General features: G+C 44.7%; 2 protein-coding genes across 3 annotated transcripts in view; one reads left to right on the top strand and one right to left on the bottom strand.

Annotated features, from left to right (window-relative positions):
- Positions 1-10,073, bottom strand: part of LOC115863773 (transducin-like enhancer protein 1) — an 87,788-nt gene extending 77,715 nt beyond the window's left edge. For both annotated transcript variants that reach the window (XM_030876938.2, XM_030876939.2), the window contains exons 1-4: positions 9,931-10,073; positions 9,049-9,149; positions 7,546-7,609; positions 7,387-7,431 (exon numbers count right to left, since the gene is read on the bottom strand). In XM_030876938.2, the coding sequence (XP_030732798.1) occupies positions 7,387-7,431; positions 7,546-7,609; positions 9,049-9,149; positions 9,931-9,954 (234 nt within the window). In that variant the 5' untranslated portion in view covers positions 9,955-10,073. The remainder of the gene's footprint in view (positions 1-7,386; positions 7,432-7,545; positions 7,610-9,048; positions 9,150-9,930) is intronic.
- Positions 10,074-11,564: 1,491 nt separating this feature from the next.
- LOC115863900 (spermatogenesis-associated protein 31D4-like) overlaps positions 11,565-22,839 on the top strand; it is a 201,975-nt gene continuing 190,700 nt past the window's right edge. The window contains exon 1 of the mRNA XM_060300808.1: positions 11,565-11,693. The gene's annotated coding sequence lies outside the window, so the exon portion shown is untranslated. The remainder of the gene's footprint in view (positions 11,694-22,839) is intronic.

The following is a 22,839-nucleotide window of genomic DNA, read 5'->3' as shown; positions in this document are numbered from 1 at the left end:
CTCACTGGGAAGGGAAGATGCAAGTCTCAAATTCAAGCCTCAAGCAGACTGCAACACAGCTGGAATAACAGAAAAAGGCACATGAAAAAACAATACTACAAAAGTCAGAGCAACAATAAGCGATGTGACAGCCTCCTGTTGGAGCAGCCATGGAAGACCTTGAAGTAAACAGGCAGCGTTGGTATTTGAACTAGACCTTGAAGGATACTGAAGGAGGCCATGTGAAGTTTGACAAAATAGCCTGGACTTTTAGGAAAACAGAAAAACACAAAACATATTTTAGCTATGAAGGAGGGACCCATCTAGCTGGATTAAAGGGCCTGGAGGGAAGAGGACAGAGGTAACCAAGTAAGACTGGCAGAGACAATAACCAGAGGCAGATACACAAGGCTGTGAGTGATGGGCAAAGAGGCAATTACCTGAGTGGGAAGTCAAAATCAGAAAAAAACAGGCATACCTAGGAGGCCAAAAGACCCACGCCCCTAAAGGAATTCTGCATTCACCACCTTAAAGGTGTTCCCTTCCAGGGCGAGCGTTCCAAGGCTGTTTAAAATGTGGGCTAGTAGTCTTGACCGTGGAGTGGGAGTGTCCCAGGGGCCACTCTGGACAAGCCAATAGGGAGCACTGAGAATATAAGAACTTTGATTTTAACCCCTTCATTTAAAATTTCCATGTATTATACATGTATACAACATACCAGTACAGTAACATATTTATAGAACTTATAAATTGTAAGTAAACAAGTCTGGGGATATGTTTTTAAACTTTTTACTGACAGGCTGCACAAAATACTGCAGACTAATAAGCTAGTTAGATCAGCAATGACACTAATATCAAACCCAGTCCAGTGAATTCCCTGGCTGTCCATTGGTTAGGGCTCCACACTTTCACTGCTGAGGGCATGGGTTCAATCCCTGGCTGGGGAACTAAGATTCTGTAAGCTGTGCGGTGCAGCCAAAACAAGACAAAACAAACCAAAACAAAGAACCCGGTCTAGTACCACATGTATTTCAGCGGTTTAACAAACTGCGTGAGTTGGACCCACAAGTTCAAATGTACCTACATTCTCAAAGACAACTGATTCTGCTTTATCAAGTGAATAATGATTATCTAGTAAGTATCTATTGGAAATAGGTGCACTACCCTTCCAGCGTGCACAGCAATGTACACCTACCACACTCAATAGCAGTTTTTCTCTATTCGGCAGATGAAAAAATCGATTCAACGCACAGAATTCTTCTAGCTTACTTTTTCCTTATACCCAAACTAAGCTTCACACTACCCTTTTCTCGCGAACATATTTTGTGGTCAAAAATGACTAAGTAGCAAATAATACTACTAGAAAAACTAAAAAACTGTGTTTGTTATACTTAGTATGAAAACATGCTGGGGAAGGGGGGTAAACAATGTTCTCATGGTTATGACTGTATGTTGCTTTAAAGCAGACAAACAGAATTAAAAACTTAGTAGTTACTAAAAATTGAAATGCAAAATAGTGAAATACAGACTTGTGTGAAATCACAGGTTAAAACTTTCTGTCAACGTTTCTTGGAGTTTCACAAAAAGTGTTATGGTGACTGGGTGCTCTATAAACTGAGCAGTTCTGTAATCATGGTGGTTTTTCAAACAATTTTAGGGACCATTTTTTCTTTAACCAAGTGAATGGTAACATATGAATCTCTTAACTTACGTTAAAATTTTGGTAATCTTTTTTCATTTTTCTGATCAAACCATGCCTCAGAAAAAAATTAGAAAATCTCTCCCCCACCTGAAGGCCCACGCCTACACCCACACCCCCCCACAAACACAGACTCTACTTCAAACATCAAAGCCACGTTCATGGAACAATCCTATGGCACACTTCTCACTACAGAACTCACCGATCCCATCAGCAAACACTATGCTGAAGCTATAAATGCCTAATCTTGTCCAGTAAGCCAACTTCCCAAAACAGCCCTCTAAAGGTTAATTAAAAACCATTACACCAAATATTCCACATTAAAAGTACTAGTCCTGAGAATTTCAATTCTTAAAAACCTGAAGCAACAGTAAGCACCATGGATAGGAAGGGTGGCGGGGGGGGGGGGCACGAGACATGACTGAGTCAATCAAACCTCAATGAGAGTCCAGTCAGTTTCTTAGTTTAATCCACTTCTAGAGACCACAGAGGTTTAATAATAGAAAAGCTGAAGACTTAGATCTAGCGAAACTCAAAATGGTTCCAGGAGCCAGTAACTGAATATATCTTTAGGGTAACTACCACACAACATGATTTATTTAAATATTTGCTAAAGGAACAGATTTTCCTTTCTGTGTTTCTTAATAAACACTGTTTGGAGGAACATCTGAAGCCCCCTGGGCAGACTCTCCTTAACTGACACACACAAGGTGCTGGGTTCCGAAGCCTGGCGGGGACTCATGCCTCTGGAGGCATGAGTCCCCTCTGGTGAGAGGAGCCCTACTTTAGGGCCTGCCTAGTCTAACCCTTTTTACAGAGCGGGCGGAAACCAGGGCCAGGCAACTTGTTAATGACTCACCCAGTCACCAACTGAAATCCCTAAATAAGTGACCTTAACCCACTCTATCTTACACCAAGGTAGATCCCAGGGATCAGCGGGGACATTCGGGCCTCAGCCCAGCCCTCTGGAGATGGCAGAACAAAGGGGAGGGGAGGGAGGTTCTCTGACCCAACACGTGCCTCCCTGGCCTCACCCGACCCTATCACATCCTGTCCTTACATAAAATGCTGACATTTTGTTCCTCATGGGTTTTTTGGTTTTAATTTTGAACTTTAAAAATACTCTTCACCTTGAGTGCTAAACTTTTTGACACCTCCTTTCAACTCTGTGCCGGAGGCAAAGGCCTCACTCACCTCACCCTAGGCCAGGCCCTGGACAGAAATCTGCAACTAGCCCAGCTGTGGAAGGGGTCAGGAGGGTGCTGCTTAAGGAGTGAAGAATCCGCCCCGCTTGCCAATAAAAAACAAAGGCTAATCTTGCACCTCGGAATCTAGGTTCTAAACACAGGGAGCTTTATCTCTTAACTCCTACTTGTAAAGGACAGGCCTGGCTAATGAAATCAAGTGGGGGACCACTCCAACCTTGAAGACAGCTACCTTCTTTGTATTACAAGGTGGGGCTTAACTCTAAGTTCCTATACTCCAGCTGGTCAGTTCCATTCTGAGATACTGACTTAAAAAAAAAAAAAAATCTCAAAATGAGAAACTGCAGACTGAAAACCCAATGGTTTAAAAACAGAAAGAAAGGTAAAACGTACAAATAGTAAGAGTCCCATCTAAGGAATTAACCCACAGGTGAATCCCTAACCGTTCCACCTTAACACTTTTAAAACACTACTAAAGAACCATTTCTTTCTAAAGAGAAACTTTAAAGCACACATCAAAACTGTGAAAGCAGTTTCACTCCAAAATTTATATGGTCTGAGACACTGTGCTTGCTGAACTATCACACAGAGTTTGGAAATGTTCAGCTCTCGTCTGGTTTTTTTTTTTTCTCTTTCTCCTCTCCTTCCCCACCCCACCATCAGGATTGCAGAATACTTTCCTTTCAGAGCTAGTCCTTTCATTTATTTTTAAATTCTTCTACCACCCTGGAGAGCCCTAAGCACTCCCTGCCTGCCTTCAGAAGAACACAGGCACAGAGAGGCAAAGTAAATGATCAAACTCACTGCGTCACTGGGGCTCAACCAGAGCCCCGATAACACGTTTCAAATTTTCTTTGGTTCTTCGACTCATTTTAACCTGCGGACAGTACTGCTCAGTTGGTTACAACTTCCTACCTACCCACAGCTGTGGTCCCCACAGACCAGTCAGTACTGCCGATTTTCCTAATTTTTAGAACATGAGGCTCACCCCAAGGTGTCTCACAAATGATGAAGTTGATCAAAACAGACAAACACTGAGAACAGGCACGCAGTGGGGTAGACTTGGGTCGCTAAGCACAGGCCCAAGGGTGATTCCACCACTGGCCTCATGCTCCAGTGGCAGTGGGGGACGAGGGAGACAGGGAAGAAGCGCTGAATTGGGAACCAAGCGAGCCAAACTCAAGCTTAAATAGATGCTTGGCCCTGACAAGTCCCAGACTCTGAGCACGCACCCAAAGTTGCAGGCAGAGCAAAACACCTACCCAATCTAACACCTACCACCCAATCTACTTCACAGGATGAGGCAAATCGCTTTTGAAAACTAAGTGCTGTACAAATTCACGCCACCAATGACAACTTACGGCACGGCTTCATCAGTGTGCTGAAAAGGTATACAAGTGGGATAAATCAGGCTTATATAAGTACTTACAGTGCATCTTATTCCCCAAAATATCAAAGGAGGTAATACCACTCCACATGACAGAAAAAAAACTTTAAACATCACACTGCCAAACACACTAGGCACAGCCCTCAAACACAATTAGACTCGCGTTAACCTGCTACTTTTTCATGTACCCTAACACTGGTGGTATCAGAATGGCTCCATCTTTCATGAAGAGTCTCCACCTCTCTGTACAGAGATATCTAGAGTTTACACGACCTACCTGAAAAGAGGACAGGCCGGAATCTATAAAAGGCTCAAAGGAAAAATATTTTTGTCTTCATGCTACGATTAAAGATTTAAATATCCATGACCATCCTGATTTCATTGACTATTCGGTAACCAGCCACAAATAGAAGCAGAGAAAGTGAGGAGAAGGCTTATCAGGAAGTGTTGACACAACATAAACACAAACTGCGGGCACCAAACCAAGTAAGGAAACCACAACTATACCATTCTTGATTTGGACGCACTTCCACTTTAAAACTTCCATACGGAAAAATCGGTGGTGAGATTTGACACTGAAACCTCTCAAACTCACTCCTCCAACAAAGCCGCTGAAAGGTGGGGAGGAGAGCGGTCATCACACTGGAGACAAATCTTAACAACATTAAAGCTCTCTCCACGGAAAGTTTCCCCATCACTGCATTTTTTTTCAGTAACAAAGATGTTGTCAGAAATGACAATTTTTTCTGTCCCCTGATGATGCCTTGCTAGCATTTGGTTATAAGCCATAAAGCAGGACTAATTTCAGCCTGTCAGGAGTCTCGCTAATGCCCAGTTTCCCCCTAGAGAGAATTCCTGTCAAATCTAATGAGAGCTCCAAAGGCCCTCTCTACAATATAATGAGCACTTAGGCCATGCTGGTGATCAGGCGGCAAAAAGCATCAATTTGAGCCTGGCTACACCCTGGGGGCCAGACGTCACCAGTTTTAATAAGAATTATGATTACTAGCTGCACCAAATGCCTCCTCAGAACTTATTATTAATGTGTGACATTCAGAAGCATGTTTTTCAAATGTAAGGCCACTTTAAACTGAATTACAGCACTGTTCTGCATACCACTCTAGTTAAGGGTCTGTCAGCATTTACAATATAAACTAAGTTTCAGGGGGCTTAATATCCTACTATGAAGAACACAGCGTCTCTCAGCTTTTCACATCTTTCAAATTACTAAGCATATTATTAATGCACACTGGCTCACGGACAGATGATATATACCCACAAATGCCCGACGGAATACAGAAACTCATTAGAAAACTATTTTCACACCATGGGGTTCCCGACCCTCCTCGCCCCTTCTTCCTTCTTCCTACGCGATAAAGAAGAGGTCACTCCACCAAGCAACCTACAGGAACCCAGAAGAATTTCACACCTCCTGTAGCTCCCCCCATAAATCCAGCACCAGCACACATCACACAGAGGTGGCATTCCCTTGTATGGAGTCGGTGAGGTTATTAAATCCTCTGAGTTCATGAGTTTAAGAGAAAGCTCAATCTCTCCTTACCCTTCCAGAATATTTGTTGGGGAAAAAAAATGTGCCTTTACGGTAACTTAAAAAAAAAAAAAAAAGTGGCAGGTTAGAACTGCTTGACCAAATCTATTTGTGTAATTAATTTAAATCACCATATATCTTCTAGCTTAATTACTATCAACAAGTTACAATTGCCTCAATCAGGCACTAGCCATTTAAGCACACAGAAACAAAGGCACAAACCCAACATAAACTAGGCTACCAACTTTGCAAATCAGAATAAAATCAGCACTTTTAAAGGCCCAATTACATTGTTAATGAAAGGCCCTGAACTTAACTATCTCCTTCCAAACACATAACTGAGAACAGATCTAAGGTACTTGACGATAAATTAACATTATGAAATCTATGATGAATTAAAAATCAAAGAGCGCAGAGTTACAAAAGCAGAATTCAACTCTGAAACACACTTGCTTAATGAAAGTCTTTGAATATAAGGAAGATCTGAAGGCTGAACTAATCAATTTCTCCACCGTGCCCCCGCCGGTCAGCCATGCTCTTTAATTTAATGAAACAAGGGTTTGAGATGAAATAGCACATATACATCAAGTAAGAATTGTATTGTTGCACTTTGAAATGTGTCCAACTGTGCAACTTCATCTGATGATAATTTTTTAAGAGGCAATCGATTTCTAAAAGACTTATTGTACCAGAGTCTTGATGAAAAAGTGAATGTCAGCATATCTCCGAAATACTTACACCCTGCCATTAATGCTTTCTTTGGCAGACAATGACTACTCAATCGAGGGTCCTTTGGGCTGAGCAATCATTTAGCTTTTCTTCTCTTATGAGATCCTTAGTGCCTTGTTCCAGCTCAATACTCTTTTTATACACCATTATAGTAGCCATAAGTGTGAATTTTATGGGAACTTGCAAACTCATAGTCATAGCTCGAGCTTTCCAGTCACTAATCTTTTCATGCTTTTAAAACCACTAGAACTGAAGCAACGCCCAACATATGCTGTGGTCATAAAAGGATGCTTTTTTCACCTCCAAACCTGCATCAACTGAGACATTTTTCAAAAAAATGTTTGCTAATAAGCCACTGATCCTGAGTGTTGCTTTATGCAGCCCCAAAGCATAGGGAGAACTCCATAGTTAGTCATATACCTTGTTTAACCTGAATAAGGACACTCCCGAATACCCTTCTTTCCCACAGAGATTCACACTTCTTTCCAAATCAGCATAAAAACATTAGCTATTATGAACTTCAGAACTCTACAGAATACACAGATCTTTCAAGAGGAAAATAAATGTATCCAGGCAGAAAAGTCAAGTCAGAGCCTCAATTCCTACCTGCCTATAAACAGGCTAGTTTACACTTCCAAAGTACCTCTCACCTAGTAACTTAAACATTCTATAATGTCAAGAAGCAGCTCCTGCTGCAGAATACTGCCACCAATTTGCAGGAAGGGAAACCAAGGCTGAAAAATGGCATACAAATCCCCCCCCACTCTTGAGGACAAAGCCAGTATAATAAAATCATGACTTACTTTGCATTTCAATTTGAGATTTTGCTAAAGCTTACCTGTTTATGCATTTCTATGTTTAATCCATATGACATTTCATAATACTGTAAAAAAGAAAAAAGAACCAAGCATTTCATTAACTCACATTTCGTAATGCCGAGAACCCATATTTGTTAATATTATGTGAAAAGGAAAAAAGCCTAATCTTTGATACCTACCATCACATAGTGCCTCTGCATTTCTGTCTTTTCACTTGCCAGTTTCTCACATTCCAATTTAAGGCTACGAAAACAAAACAGGCAACTTAATGTAAACATTATGTCACTTGTTTTAACATCTGCCTCACATATTTGCACTTCAAGTAAAAACACAGACCAATTTGGGAAAACCATAAACTATCTAGGTAAACACCCAAAAGCTTTGTCCTTGCATTTAATAGGGAAAAAAGGAATAAGGAGAACAGTACAAGGTATCCACTCTGCAACTATTCTTTTTCTTCTTGGTGCAGACCTGGTCTCATGCCAAGAACGAAAAAAATCTGTCAAGACCTCTGATCTACTCAGAAGACTGATTTCTCCTCATGGTCATCTGTTCACTCGTACTTGCTTCCCTGCATCAGAGTTTGCTTCCGTGGACTTCACCAAAACCTGGCCTTTGCACAACCTTCAGTCTCAGGCATAGGCCATCTCTGCCAACTCAAATAGTCTCTAGGTTTGAAAACTGTACCTGTAAAGTTACTTCTACAATTGTTGGTCCCTTTTAAAACCTTTGTTTTTTAATTCCCTGCCAAAACATGTTACATAGCTTCTGCAATGAGGTACGTTGAAGTCTTCCCTGCTTGGTAAACATAGTGTAGGCAGATATGCTTCAAGCTCTAGAGATTATTATCTTCAAGTAGACAAAAGGCCAATAATCACAAAGCCTCTGCAAAATAAGAAAATTCACACCCAAGCATCTGTGTTTTTCAAGTGTGACAAAAAATAAAAACTGTCATTACACAGTTATTTCTTCGCTCTAATCAGCTAAGACTTCATAGAAACAGGGGAAGAAACTAACATTTCTAGAAAGTCCACTATGGACAGGGTGCTTTACAAATAGTTTACATTTATAAATTTTCTGAAGCAGCTCTCATTACATGAAGACGCTAAAGCTGAGACGGCTATAAATGTGACTCCAAGCCCTGTCCTACCCAAACCAATCCAGAATGAAGCCAAAGCAGGTGGGCTTCCCCCTACACACATCCACCCCCCCCACCACCACCGCTAATGATGGGCACAACTGAAAGCATCTACCCTCCATAATGGACTTTGCCTCAAAGAACTCAATTCTAGTATGGCCAACAGTGATTTCAACACCCGCCTTGCCTCCCTGAACCTGTACTCCTGAACTGGGGCATCGACTGAACCAAGGTTTCAGCTCAGCCTGTTGCAAAATAAATAAATGAAGTGCAAATATTGACAGTTCTCATGCAACTCCTAAATACACGAAAAAAGGCTCCCTGGAACACAAGCAAACGGGCAAAAGGGAAACAATGGGAGGAGGTGGAGACAAGAGAAGAGGCGGCCCGGGAAGAGCCGGGAAAGGGGGCAACGTGAATGACAGGTCTTAACTGCGACTCCACACGCCACCGCCTGGACGCAAGTACTAAGTACAGCCGCCGCCACCACCAGGGGCACGGAGCTGCCGGGGCAACCGCTCAACGGGCGCGGCCGGACACGCACCTGTGATACTGCGCCTGCAGGAACTGAAATTCCTCTTTAATCCGGTCCAGGGACTCCGGGATAGTGAACTTGAAGGGCTGGCCTGCAGCCTGGTGCGGCGTCTAGGGACGACCAGCGAGGGGGACCGAGGGACGGATATGAGGGCGGTTGGATAGAGAAGTCAGAGAACGAAAGAGTGGGTGGGACATAAAAAATAAAGTTAGAAGTGGCGGAAAACAAAGCCCCAAACTCGAGTTTACACTTCACTTTGGGGAGAGGGAAGGTGGACCCTCCCAGATCCGAAGCTTCTAAAGAGGCTTGGAGCCTCTTCCAGCCTCCAGGGCGGGTCGCGCGGTAAGCGCGCCCGGGTCACCTGGCTGAAGGGACAGGGGCTCCCCGGCGGCGAACGGGCAGGACCTGGCCAGATTGTCGTCGACACCGCCGCCCTCTGCCTCACCGGGGCGATAATGACCCCGGGCACCAGAGGAGAAAACCCCCTTACGCTCCTCGTTTCCAGTGTCGCCGGGGCCACCTTCAGGCGCGCCGGAACGGGGGCCGCATTGACATGTAAATAGGCGAGACGAAAAACAAAGGGGGGGCGCCCTACCCGCCTCGGGGAAGGGAGAGGATGTGGCCGCAGGAGAAACCCCAGTCTCCCCGAGCGCCCCGCCCGCCCAGTCTAGACGTCAAGTAGGAGGGAGCCCAGAGCAAAGGGGGGAAATTGAGAGTTTCAGTCCACTCCCCACCACAGGAGGGGAGGGCCCGGGACCTCCCAAGCCTAGCACCCCTGGAAGCCAGGGTCTCCGCCAAAATGCAGCAGCCACCCACCTCCTCACCCAAAGCAATAGCACCCACCCACCCCCACTACCCTGCTCCCTATTCAGCCACCCGACCGCGCCTCACCGGGTGCCGGCTCTGCGGGAACATCGCTCTGGCGGCGGCCGCGGCTCTGTTCCCGGGCAACTCAATTCTCCGCTCAATTTCCAACTTTAATCTCGCCGAGGAAAATTAAGCCGGGAAGCCAGGCAAAAGCGGGTAGCGCGCTGGCCACGCACGCAGGCGCGCTCGGCGGGGCGTACAGGCCACTCGGCGCCGGGCCGCTCCTGATCCCGCTGGTGCGGGCTCCCGCGCTCAGGGCCACATCACGGGGCAACCCGGGCCCGGCTCCACCAAAAACCTGCGGGGCGCCGCCGGCACTCGGGAAGAGGGCGCAAGGGCTACGCTCCAATCCGCGGGCCTCGGCCGCCCGTGCTGGGAGGTGGGGGCGCGGTGACTCCCGCCGCGCTCCCCTCGGCGATCCGCGTGCGCCGCAGCCGTCCCGGGCAAACAAATCCAGGCGGGCTGCTCTCCTTAGCTATTCTCCGGGTCCGCCTCTTTTCCGGGTTTTCCCTGCGGCGCCGGCCGCCGGCGAGGTGCAGGTGGCGCGGCGCTCCGGGCTAACCCCACACAAACAAACGTGACGGTGTACAGCGCTGACCGCCGCGGGTCCGGGCAGCGCCCACAACCAGGCACCCGCGGGCTCCCTGGAGGCAGCGGGGTGCGAGGTCCCGGCCGCAGCAGAGGCTCCGCGCCCGGCCTTAATCCGAGCCGAGGAGCGCGGGATGACGATGAGGCGGAGAAAGTGAGGAGGGCGCGCCGGGAGGCGGCTTGGCACGCCCAGTGCGGCCGGCTCTCGGTATTCTCCGCAGTTGCACAAACCCTCCTAACCCTCCTGGGCTACTCCGCGGAGGGCAGTCCCGCAGCCTCTCGCTGCTCCTCGAGCCCTGGGCGCATCCGGGCGCCGCGGCCCGCGCGCACTCGTCCTGCACGGCCGGCGCGACCGCTCCGGACCTTTCCTCCGAGCCTCTCTGTCGACCCCCTTTCTTTCCTTTTCTTCGTCCGCCTCTCCGCAAAGGGCGCTCCAGCCCACTGCAAAGTTCTCTCACGACCCGGGGAACGACATCCAAGAGATGGTGGGGAAAAGTCCAAGAGTGCTCTCCACCGCTCGGCCTCCCTCCCCGGCGGGCAAACTCCGCGGGCGAGTCCGGAGTATTCGCGGCGGGGGTTAAGTCGCCGAGGGCCACCGGAGGTCCGGGTTGGTGGCGCGGGTCCCGCCCGGCCGTGCGAAGGTGGGGGTGGCGCAGTCGGCTGCCTCGGGGACGCGGGGCACAGGGTACCCGCCGCCGCCGCCGCCGCCGCTCCTGCAGCCGCCGCTCTCGCCGCCGCCGCCGCCGCCGCCCGCGCCTCTCGCGCCGGTTACATTAACACGCGGTTTCACACTCCGGAGCTAACCAGCGCCGGCCCCGCCCAGCCCCGCGCGGGCGGGGGGCGCGAGCGCCGAGCCGGCGGGGGACGTGGGCCCGCTCTGGTGGAGGGGGGAGCGGGAAGGCCCGCGTCAGCCAATCGCGTGCGCCGTGCCCAACGTGGGTTGCTGACGCAACGCCTCCTCAGAGCCTATGGCAGCGCGGCACCGAACGGACTGTCTCCCCCTCCCCCCCTCCTCTCCCACCCCGCTCGCTTCCATCTCCGCCATCTCCCCCGTCTCCCCTCCCGTCCACCCCCACCCCTCCTCCGCCAGCCGCGTCCTCCCGGGCTCGGTGAGGAACTGTTCCTGGAGGAGCCGCGGGACGCCGAAACCAGCCAATGGGAAGCAGGGAGACGCGGAGATTGGCACTGTAGATGGGAAGGTCGGTGAGAAGGAGAGCGGCGGGGCTGGGCTGTCAATCAAAGTAACGTGGGACAGCCGAGGGAGCGCGAGGGAGCGCGCGGGAGCGCGCGAGCGGGAGGGACCCGCGAGTGTGCAGCCGCGAAACCTGGGGGCTCGAGTGTGCAAAAATCCTGCCACTTGTTCACTTTCCCTTTAACGCAAATCCTCAGATCTCAGTGAAACTAACTCAGAGACTAACCGCGTAGTTTTTAATGAGGGAGAGTGGGTGCTTTTTGCTGGTTCGAGCCAAACGCGTCTTTCGAAGCTGGCCCCTTGTTTGATGCTACTCTTGAAAGTGAGGTCACATTCAAAAATTTCTCTGAGGATTGTTTTTCCTTGAGCTGCCTTCTCGCGGACTCACGAGGAGTGGACTGTGCACTTTGTGGAAAATGCATAATGGGCAACTCATTGGCTGGCGTACGTACACCAGCGGCTTAAGACTAGGCTTCTGATGCCCACGCCCCCTTTTGCACCCAAGGTGGTAGGAATTGGTTTTTATTGGAGTATTTCAAACCACTTTGCAAAAAGATTGGCCTGACTTGGTTTGGCGGGAAGGATACCCGCGGTGCTGCCAGGGTAAGGCACACGCGTCCCAGTCACAGATGCGTTGTTTTGCCCGCGGCGCGAAATCTCGGGTCCTTCTCTTGATAGTCCTGATTTCGTTGTGTTGGGAAGTAGAGGGCTGCTGAGAGTTTTAGGGGCCTCTCAGCGACATGACCACGAGTCTGTTTCCAATTACTAGAAACAAAGGGAGACAATGGGATAAACAGCACTGAGACCTGAAAAACCTGTCCTGCCCACCCCATCCCCATAGTTCGGGTGGTACCCCCCTCCCCGGCAGAAATGTGTAAGGAGCTGAATGGGAAGCGTTGGGTAAAGGACGTGGAAAAAATTCTTATGAGGTGGAACTTGACTTTAAAAGGATTTTGAGATTTTAAATAAACAAGGCATACTGCGTCAATCTCCAGTTTTTGTCTGTTTTTCTAAGTACATCCCACAGAAAACCTTCAATATTGTCGCATTTATACTTGAGTTTAAAGAGCAGTTCAGTTGAGCTATTTCCACATGATTGGTACGTGAATAATGCTGTTTTAGCCAAATGGTGGTGAATTCTTCCATGAGAAAGACACATCCTTGACAAGCATTCATCTTATGTTGGAACATACTAAGTTTTTGGTGTTAATGGCCTCCGTGTTACCATTATTTTACTTTCAAGAGAGTTATGGGAACGCATTTATTTAAACAGAAATACAATTTATTCGAAGATTTGCTTTTACAGAGATCTTTTTCTTGAAATATTAAAAGAATCATTTTAGATAATACATTTCACTGGTGGAGTTCTTAAATATGTATGATATTGATTTGTCTATAATTGGATCAATCCCAAATATCAATAGAAATGAAAAATTAAAGGAGTGATTTTAGCCAATCTGTACAACACCATAGTAATTCTCAAACAAGTTCAGCATTGTGGCTCATTAAGTGGGGTAAGGGAGGGGTTCTATTATTCATTTTGCTGACATGAGAAATGAATAGGAAGGAAGCACTGCCCCTTTTCTTGGCTAAACTTGGTGATGATGAGAACAGGCTTGCTCCACATACAGAACTTTCTGAACCATACTGCCATGGGCAACTAAGCTTTGCCCGTTGGCAGCCTGTGTGCCTTGAAATCATGTAATGAATGGGCCACCTATACCAGTCTGTGGTTGGTTCATCCCATAATCAGCTCCAGGATTGTACAGAAAGTGCTTAGATGCCACAAATATGCCTGTGCATGCTGGGACAACTAGGGCAACTGAGACTTTTCTCTGGCTTACCCAAGCTTTACTTTGATTTACTGGCACACGCTGGTACTTAACTTTAAGTAGAGAAGTTAGAAGAGGAACAAAACTGTTGCTACTTCTTTTTCTCTCCCCTCCCCATCCCCTTCAAAAGCAGTTCTAACACATTGTTTTTAAATGTTCTCTAATATAACTGTTCACAGCAAACATGTCTACTCACCATATTTCCTAGTTTGCCAAGGGTAAAACTTAGAAATTCTCTTTTAACTAGTGCTTCATTACCAGTAGAGTTTGAATCACCAGGCTTTCTGATTTACTTATGATGTAGTGTCTGGAGAAAAGAAAGAGTTCTGATTTGAAAATTGGAAGGCCTTTAATTGTTTGCATGAAGATGGTCGACTTTTGATGGCTTCTTTCTCTTACAGCACATTCTCCTTAAGACAGGAGGCTGGGCCCTTTTTCAAGGTCATGTTTTCTATGAGATTGTCATGCTGTAATAATTATACTACAAAACTCTCATCAAACTGCATTACAAATGATGCTGTTTAAACAATCAAGTAGCTTTAATCTTATGTTTTAAATAAATAATATATGTGCAGATTGCCTACAGCCTTTTTAAAGGAAAATAGTCCTACTCACAAAATCTATAATTTTGGTCTGTTGTTTAAAGTCTGTTAACCACAATCTTCTTTACCTTTAACATATTCATATGTTGATGATGTTTTTTACATGAAATAATATTAAGTACCCCTTGTCCATAGGAAATTGTCTCTGAAAAAAGTTCCCTCTTTATCCTCTGCAAAAGAAACAAAAAGATTGCCAGATTATTTATTTTATCATCGATGCATATATGAGTATATTTCCATTCATTTGTTGCTGAGTTATCAAATTTTCAACTCACCAATAGTATAAGTGATTACAAAAACTAGGTCCTATCTATAGTACAGGCGCTAGACACAATGGGAAAAATTATGAATGCTGATCATAGAAATTATGCATCTTTTAAATCTATTACTGTTTTATTTGAAATAAATAATAATTATGCACAGTTTTAAAAGATCACTTTTGTCATTTTCTCTTCCTTTCAGCTGTTATACATTTCCTCATTTGACTTGTTTTTTTGTTTTGTTTTGTTTTTTTGCGGTACGCGGGCCTCTAACTGCTGTGGCCTCTCCCGTTGCGGAGCACAGGCTCCGGATGCGCAGGCTCAGCGGCCATGGCTCACGGGCCCAGCCGCTCCGCGGCACGTGGGATCTTCCCGGACCGGGGCGCGAACCCGTGTCCCCTGCATGGGCAGGCGGACTCTCAACCACTGCGCCACCAGGGAAGCCCCTGACTTGTTTTTTTTAACTGGACGTGTTCTTAAACCTAAGAATGTAGGGTCCAGAAGAAATCTTCCGAGCATTGCTTTAAAACCTTTTTTCCCCCTCACCACTTTACCAAAGAAAAGGGCAGGATGGGCATGGTGGGTGGAGGGGAGAAAGCAAAGAAGAAAGAAAAAAAAAGTCAGTAGCAGATCCATGCAGCAGTAAAACCTCAAATAAAATCACATCCAAAGAATCTCTTGCGGTTTCACACAATATGGTAAAATTAGAGATTGCAGGAAACCAACTAAATTAAACTGGGAGCATTTGAAGAGAAACGAGCAGACTTTATGAAAATGACACATTGACTGACCAGTATGCTTTTTTTATCAACAATTTCTTTGTTAAGACGCAGATCAAAGGAACCTGCATATGTTTTCATTTTGTTCTAACTAGAAAATTACATCCAGATGTTTAATAGGCATTTGGTTGGTTTTTCAGCATTGATTAGATATGTTGGTTCTGTTTGCTTACAAGTGTAGCCGGATCATTAGCTAATGCAAAGAAATGTTTGCTGTGAGTTGCTAATTAGGGCTTTTGGAAACCCTCCATGCTCAGGAACAATTTGTACAGTGGCCAGAGAACTTGTGGGACTTCGGGAAGTTGTTTTCCTTTCTCTGTCAGGGTGGGGAGAAGCAGACAGCCCAGTTCCCTAATCTCTTTTTGCCTAGGGGGATTGCGATGCTATCCCTGAGGACTGGAGTGCAAATAAATTAGGAAGAGACCACACAGGCACTCCCAAACCCAGAGATAAATGTGCTCTTTCTGGAACCACCACAATGCTGTCTTTGGGGGTTGGGGGAGCAAACATCTAAAATGCTGAACATTAACATGTCGAAGATGCTTGGTGCTAATGTTATCAAATACACAGCCTTTTAAAGTATACTTTAGAGACAGATGGGAAAGCCCTTTATGATAAACGAGTGTACTTGAATTCATTACTGTAGTACTTATAATTGAAAATGTCTCCTTTGCAATTTCAGTACTTTTACAGGGTACAAGAGACCAAGCTTTGGAAGGGGGAGGCTGGGGCTCGCGAAAGGAGTGAGGGCGTGTAATTTTGGAGACGAGGATGAGACTAGGAGGAAATGCAGTGTTTACTTTCACAGCCCACCCATTTGTTTACCTTGTTGAAGCCCCAAAACTTGTCGGAGATTAGCCGTTCACACGGTGTTCAAATAAACTGAGAATTTGAGGCACCAGGCGGATAAACTTCTTAACTGGCCAGTCATGTTTTTAAAAACACTTGGCCTGCGGAAGAACACCACCTCAGCTGGGGCGAATTTTGTTTATGTAAGTCTGAACTTCTACAGAGGTGTAGGTCCAAAATAGCCTGTGTTTAGAAGTCCTCCTAGAGGTGCAGATACAAATGCTCCTCTACATCTCACCGCCCCTTCCAGGCCTGCTTACATCTCTTGCCCATGGATGGCACACGTGTTAATTTGTTAATGTGGACTGGTAAAAGTTGGGATAATACACTTTTTTTTTTTTTTAATCCTTTCGGTTTAGCATTTAGCTCAACAGAAGCTGAAGGGCGTTTGGTAGACAAAAGAACAAGTAGTTAAAGGAAGTACCTTTGACGGCTCCTTCCTACATATTCGCATAATAGAGCAAACCCTGGCCTCTTAATACCCTCTGAAATTACCCACCTTGCTGCAGGCCTTGGACTTGCTAGGAAACCAACCTTAAACAGGGGCACCTTTCCTCTGGCCTTAAAAGCCTTTGCTTTTGGCAGTATTATTTAAATAACTTTTCTTCCTGAAGCTAGCAATTTCTCTGAAGGGTTAAAGCTGAGTTCAGCTAATCTCTGATCACTTGGTGCCCCTCACGGTTGAAGGCAGGTGAACTCTGGAGATGACAAAGGGGCTAGAAAGCAAGTGAATATTCCAGATACCTCCATGGCTTCTAGAATGCTAAGTCTAGACCTAGATGAACAAGCCAAGTGACATAATTACAGAATGTTGGAACATTTCACAAGACGACTGGCCTGGGCTCTTTAAAAAGTCAGCGTCGTGAGAAGGAGAAAAAAAAATTGGGGAAGGACTGTTCCCTAAAAACAAAGACATATGATGAAAATGCAATGTCTGAATCTTTATTGGCTCCTGGTTCAAAAAAGCCCAGCAACTATAAAAGATGTTCTTGGGCAGTTTTAATGTGGACTGGATATTAGATAATACGGAATTATGGCTAATTTTTTTTTTTTTAATGTGAGAATTGTGGTCGTGTCAGAGGATGTTCCGAGAGGATGCATGGTGTTACATGCAACATCAAATGATGTCTGCAACTGCAGAAAAAAAGTGTGGAAAAAGAGAAAGCAAATCTGAAAAAAGTCTACAATTATAGAATTTAGGGATAGAATCTGCAGCTATTCATTTTACTATCCTTTCAACATTTCTGTATGTTTGAAATTTTTCATGATAAAAAGTGGAAAGCCATTTTAGGTTCATTGTCTACATCTTTTTCTTCATATGTTAATGGTAATTCCCTTCGTAGTTAAAAGATTGGCTTATGGGCTTCTCTGGTGGCACAGTGGTTAAGCATCCGCCTGCCAATGCAAGGGGACATGGGTTCGAGCCCTGGTCCGGGAAGATCCCACATGCCGCAGAGCAACTAAGCCCTTGCGCCACAGCTACTGAGCCTGCGCTCTAGAGCCCACGAGCCACAACTACTGAGCACGCACGCCTAGAGCCCATGCTCCGCAACAAGAGAAGCCACCGCAATGAGAAGCCCACACACCACAACGAAGAGTAGCCCCCCTCGCTGCAACTAGAGAAAGCCCGCGCGCAGCAACAAAGACCCAACTCAGCCAATAAATAAATAAATAAAAAGGTTGGCTTATGATGTTTCTACTTTTAAAGAGTACGAAAAAATTGGCAATCTTTTTCTTTCTTTCCCCGGATCATGCTAAACCTATTGTACTAACACCCAAAGTATTACCTGGTGTTTTTCTCTGGATCTTTTAGTTGTTGTATTATGTATGATATTTTATTTTTGTTTGTTTTTTCCTGCAGTCTCAAATGTCCCTTAGTTATCCATTAACATACAACGGAAATCTTTAACTAAATTAGGACATTACATTAGCAATCCTCTAATGCATCGTCCTGTGGACCATCAAGCTCTGAATCACCAGAAAATCTACCATAAAATAAACAACTGCTTACATATTAAGAATAAGGTAGTAGCAAATAAATTTTATTTCAGTTTCTTAATTCCCATTATAAGTAGTTGTTCTCCTCACCTTTTCATCACTTGAACCCAGAAATGAAATTTATAAATTGTTAGTTTGATTTGGAAATTTCCTTACTATTTTAAAATATAATGCTGAAACAAATTATTGCTCTGTGTACTAAGCTTTAAATATTAATCTTGTAAAGAAATGAAAATAGCACTACATCTTGGATGCTGATATTATGAACATCTAGAATCACAGAGGCACATATTTCTGATGTGCAAATAAACAGTTTTCCAAAAAGTTGTGAAAAGTGACAAGGCATAATCTGAGGGTTGACAGTTGGAATGCCCCGTCCATCAATTTTTTCTCTTTAATCATGGCTATTTAGCATGATTTTGTTTTTCCTCTCACCATTATGTTGACTGAAAGGAAACATTCTGTGACAATGGTAAGCAGATTCCAGTCTGTGCGTGAACAGATTAAATTCACAACTTCCAGTGAAAAACTTGAGTGCATTAAAGGGAGGCAAATATGAAAATATAGGAAAACCAGTACTTTTAACACAGTGTCCAATATATCTAGCCACCATCCACATAAGCAATGCTTATGTAAAATGAAAAAGATAAAAATAACTCTCACCCTGACAGAAAAAGCCCCATGGGGACAGAGTTACCATTCTGGTTTCCCCCATTGGCAGTCTCCACACTTCAAAAGAACTGGCAAGATACAATTGGCACTTGAAAAAGTGTTACAGAACATTGACAAGTATTAGAGAAATGTTGATTAATGTAAACAGCCTGCCTCAAGGAATAATACCTTTCTTAAGAAAACTGGTTTCTAATTAGCATTCCTATGGATATGGGTATCTCCAGGTAACTCCAGGAAGTTTTTCAAGAAGTTATTTGCCTTTGCTGTTGAGTGGGGGCATCAGCATATTTATATCTTTAATTTCTGAAAACTTTAAAAAATTGGTAGGTTAAAAAGTCAATGGACCTTCATAAGAAAGAACAAATTTTGCCATTGGCAGAAACATGGATGTACTTGGAGGGTATTATGCTAAGTGAAATAAGTCACAGAGAAAGACAGATACTGTATGCTATCACTTATATGTGGAATCTAAAAAATACAACAAACTAGTGAATATAACAAAAAAGAAGCAAACTCACAGATACAGAGAACAAACTAGTGGTTAACAGTAGGTAGATGGGGTGGCAGGAGTGGCAGGTATAAACCATTGGGTATAAGAAAGGCTCAAGGACATATTTTACAACACAGGGAATAGCCAATACTTTGTAATAATTGTAAATGGAATATAAGCTTTATAAAATTGTATAAAAAATAAGTAGTCAATCAGTGGACATTAAAAAGGAAGGAAATTCTGACACACACTACAACATGGAGGACTTTATGCTAGTGAAATAAGCCAGATACAAAAAGACAAATACTTCATGATTCTACTTATATGAGGTACCTAGAGTAGGCAAATTCATAGACAGAAAAGAGAACTGAGGTTGTCAGGGGCTGGGGAGAGGAAAGGGTGGGGAGTTATTGCTTAACAGGTACAGAGTTTTAGTTTTGCAAGATGGATAGAGTTCTGTGGATGGATGGTGGTGATGGCACTACAACAGTGTGAATGTACTTAATGACACTGAACTGTGCATTTCAAAATGGTTAAGATGATAAATTTTATGTGTAATGTTACCAATTATTTTTTTAAAGTCAGTAGGATTCCTTTTTTTGGTTACGTACCAGTTTTACAGTGGATTCTTATCCTATTCATTTCCTGCATACCATTGTTTGTTTACTGAGCACTTAGTACGCCTCAGGCGCTGTTCTAAGTGCTTTATTGTTTGTATTACCTCATTTGACCCTCAAGGCATTTCTATTACCATCCCTATTTTACTGACCAGAAACCTGAGGCCCAGAGTCACTTGTAGGAGAGCTGGGTTTTGAACCCTGGTATTCTGGAGAACTCACTATCAGCCACTGGCCACAGCGAGTACTAGTTACCCTTCAGAGTGCCATTTCTTATTCTCTCCTCAAATCCCTCATTGATCTATTGATAGAAAAACACATACGTATTTTGCTCACAAGCTTCGTAGGCTTTCTTAGTACTTTGGAGGTGAGGTTGATAATTTAAGAATATATATTCCTGCAGACAGAGCTCCCTCGGGGCTCTAGAACTGTGTCTGCCAGCAGAGAAATGCAGCCACCTTCAGTTGTGTGCTTTCTGGCAGCACCTGATCCATACACCAAGTTACAGTTCATCAAGAAAAGATGGGCTCAGTAGCCAGCTGAAGCAGAGGAATGCTAGAGACAGCAAATTTAATTTCAACTAGGACGGTAAAGCAACTGTCCTGATTCACAACGTTGCAAATGTTACACTTTTAAAAAATAAAAAAAGCAGGGGGATATATAGAGTTCTGTGATTAATGATGCTTTGGGATGTCCTGGTAATGGTAGACGTGTAGTCTGGGTCCTGATAATATGTTTGGAAACATTTGACCTGTTGAATGTAAATGGATTGTTTCTATCCTCCAAAACCCTCTTAAAATCAATGGATTTTGAGTATCTTTGGCCATGAATCATACTAAGAAATACATTTTAAAAGCCTCAGTTCAGTTCTCTCTCTTTCACATACACAGGGGTCATATACACAGGTAGCAACACAATTTTAAAACATTACTTTAAATTATGTTATTGTACTAGTCAGTGTTCTCCAGAGGAACAGAACCAATAGGAGAGAAAGAGAAGAGATTTATTAAAGGAATCGACCAATGCAGTTATGGAGGCCGTGAATCTGCCATCTGTAAGTCAGAGAACCAGGAAAGCCAGTGGTACAATTCAGTTTGAGTCTGAAGACCTGAGAACCAAGGGGCTACTTGTGTAAGTCCCAGAGTCCGAAGGCTAGGGAACCAGGAGCTTGACATCCCAGCTCAAGAAGAGAGGAGAGCTCGCCCTTCCTCCTTTTTCTCTGTTTGAGGCCCCCAATGGATTGGATGATGCCCACCCGCATTGGTGATGGTGATCTTGACTTAGTCTACTGAATCAAATGCTTACTTCCAGAAGCGCCCTCACGGACACACCCAGACTGCTTTGTCAGCTCTCTGAGCATCCCTTAGCCCAGTCAAGTTGACACCTAAAGTGAACCATTACAGCTATAGAATTTTTCAATTTGATTATTAACTACTTCAGCTTATGGAAAGTCATTAACCCCAAAACCATATCCATGCAAAATGGTGACACAAGTCTACTCAATAACATTAGGACAGATTGTTCCTTCCTTTACATTTTTGGCAATGATAACTCATAATCCCTACCTTAAATGCCGCTGCAGAGTTCCAGATCAATAGGATTCGAAGCTCTTCAGAGAACTTCCTGCATAATTCTTTTGTCACTCCCTTCTCTGCTGGCCCTTTTCTGCCTCAAGTTTCCATCTCCGCTCTCAGGATCCCCATCCTATCACCCACATCCCATGGCATCCCTCATCCTCCTTCCTGCCCCATCCCACCCCAAGCCTAGAGTGTTTTAACAAAAAGAGTACCAGACTCAGAAACAGAGGGTCCTGAAATGGAATCGCTATCTGCCTCTTACTGTATGACCTTGGGCAAACTACTCCCCTCTCTGAGCATCAGTTTCCTCACCTATAAAACCAGGAAAACAGCACAGGTCTCTCAAGGTGGTTGCATGGACTGAAAGAGATAAGCTGAGATAACACAGTATCCTACTTCACTCAGTGCTTGATCCTGAGAACCTTGTTCCTTTCCCTCTTTTGCCTGGGGCTTGATGAAGGCCCTACCCTAGGTTACTAGGAGCTGGGGGATTACTACCCCTGCTATTATGCATCCTTGAAAATCAGATAGCACAGATTCTAAAAGTGTGTTCTGTGGAACTCTAGTCCAACCATGGCCCAATACTCTGGGGCCCAAGAAATACGTCACCATGGTGTTTCTTGGAGGCAGGAACCATGGATCTTGAATGTCTTCCCATTCATAGACTGTCTCATACTCAAGGAAAAACACCCCTGGTACATATATCTTTTTTGGAAGTGAAAATACAATTTGGGGTGGGAGTGCTATGAAAACAAATAATGAACAACATACAATGGTTATTCTGGGTGGCTAAATGCCCTGAGTTCCCCATTTAGATAATATAATAAGAAAAATGTGGCTAATCAGTGAGAGGTTAATGGAATTATGTCTCAAATACGCTCTTCTTGAGTGCCACACCATCTCACCCAATGAATGTGAAGCTGTGCGTTGGAAAGACCTTGAGAAACACATATAGAAATTATAATATCTAATCAGTCAATTAGATATTTTTTTGGGGGGGTAGGAGTTTATTAATTAATTACTTTTGCTGTGTTGGGTCTTCATTTCTGTGCGAAGGCTTTCTCTAGTTGTGGCAAGCGGGGGCCACTCTTCATCGCGGTGCGCGGGCCTCTCACTATCGCGGCCTCTCTTGTTGCGGAGCACAGGCTCCAGACGCGCAGGCTCAGTAGTTGTGGCTCACGGGCCTACTTGCTCCGCGGCATGTGGGATCCTCCCAGACCAGGGCTCGAACCCACGTCCCCTGCATTAGCAGGCAGATTCTCAACCACTGCACCACCAGGGAAGCCCAGTCAATTAGATATTAACTGAACTCTTTTGAGGAATGTGATCTGGCCTAGGATTCTTTTTGAACTGGGAACTTCCACTTTGCTTTCACATCATCTATTTTATTAGCGATGGCCGCAGCCTCTCAATCTGTGAATAAGGTTCAGTGAGAACTGATGAGCCCTGCCTAAGTAAGAATCCTAATGGCCATGGG

The sequence above is a fragment of the Globicephala melas genome, chromosome 6 (genome assembly GCF_963455315.2).
Source record: "Globicephala melas chromosome 6, mGloMel1.2, whole genome shotgun sequence".
Classification (NCBI taxonomy): Eukaryota; Metazoa; Chordata; class Mammalia; order Artiodactyla; family Delphinidae; genus Globicephala; species Globicephala melas.
This window is presented reverse-complemented; position numbering and strand designations above follow the sequence as displayed.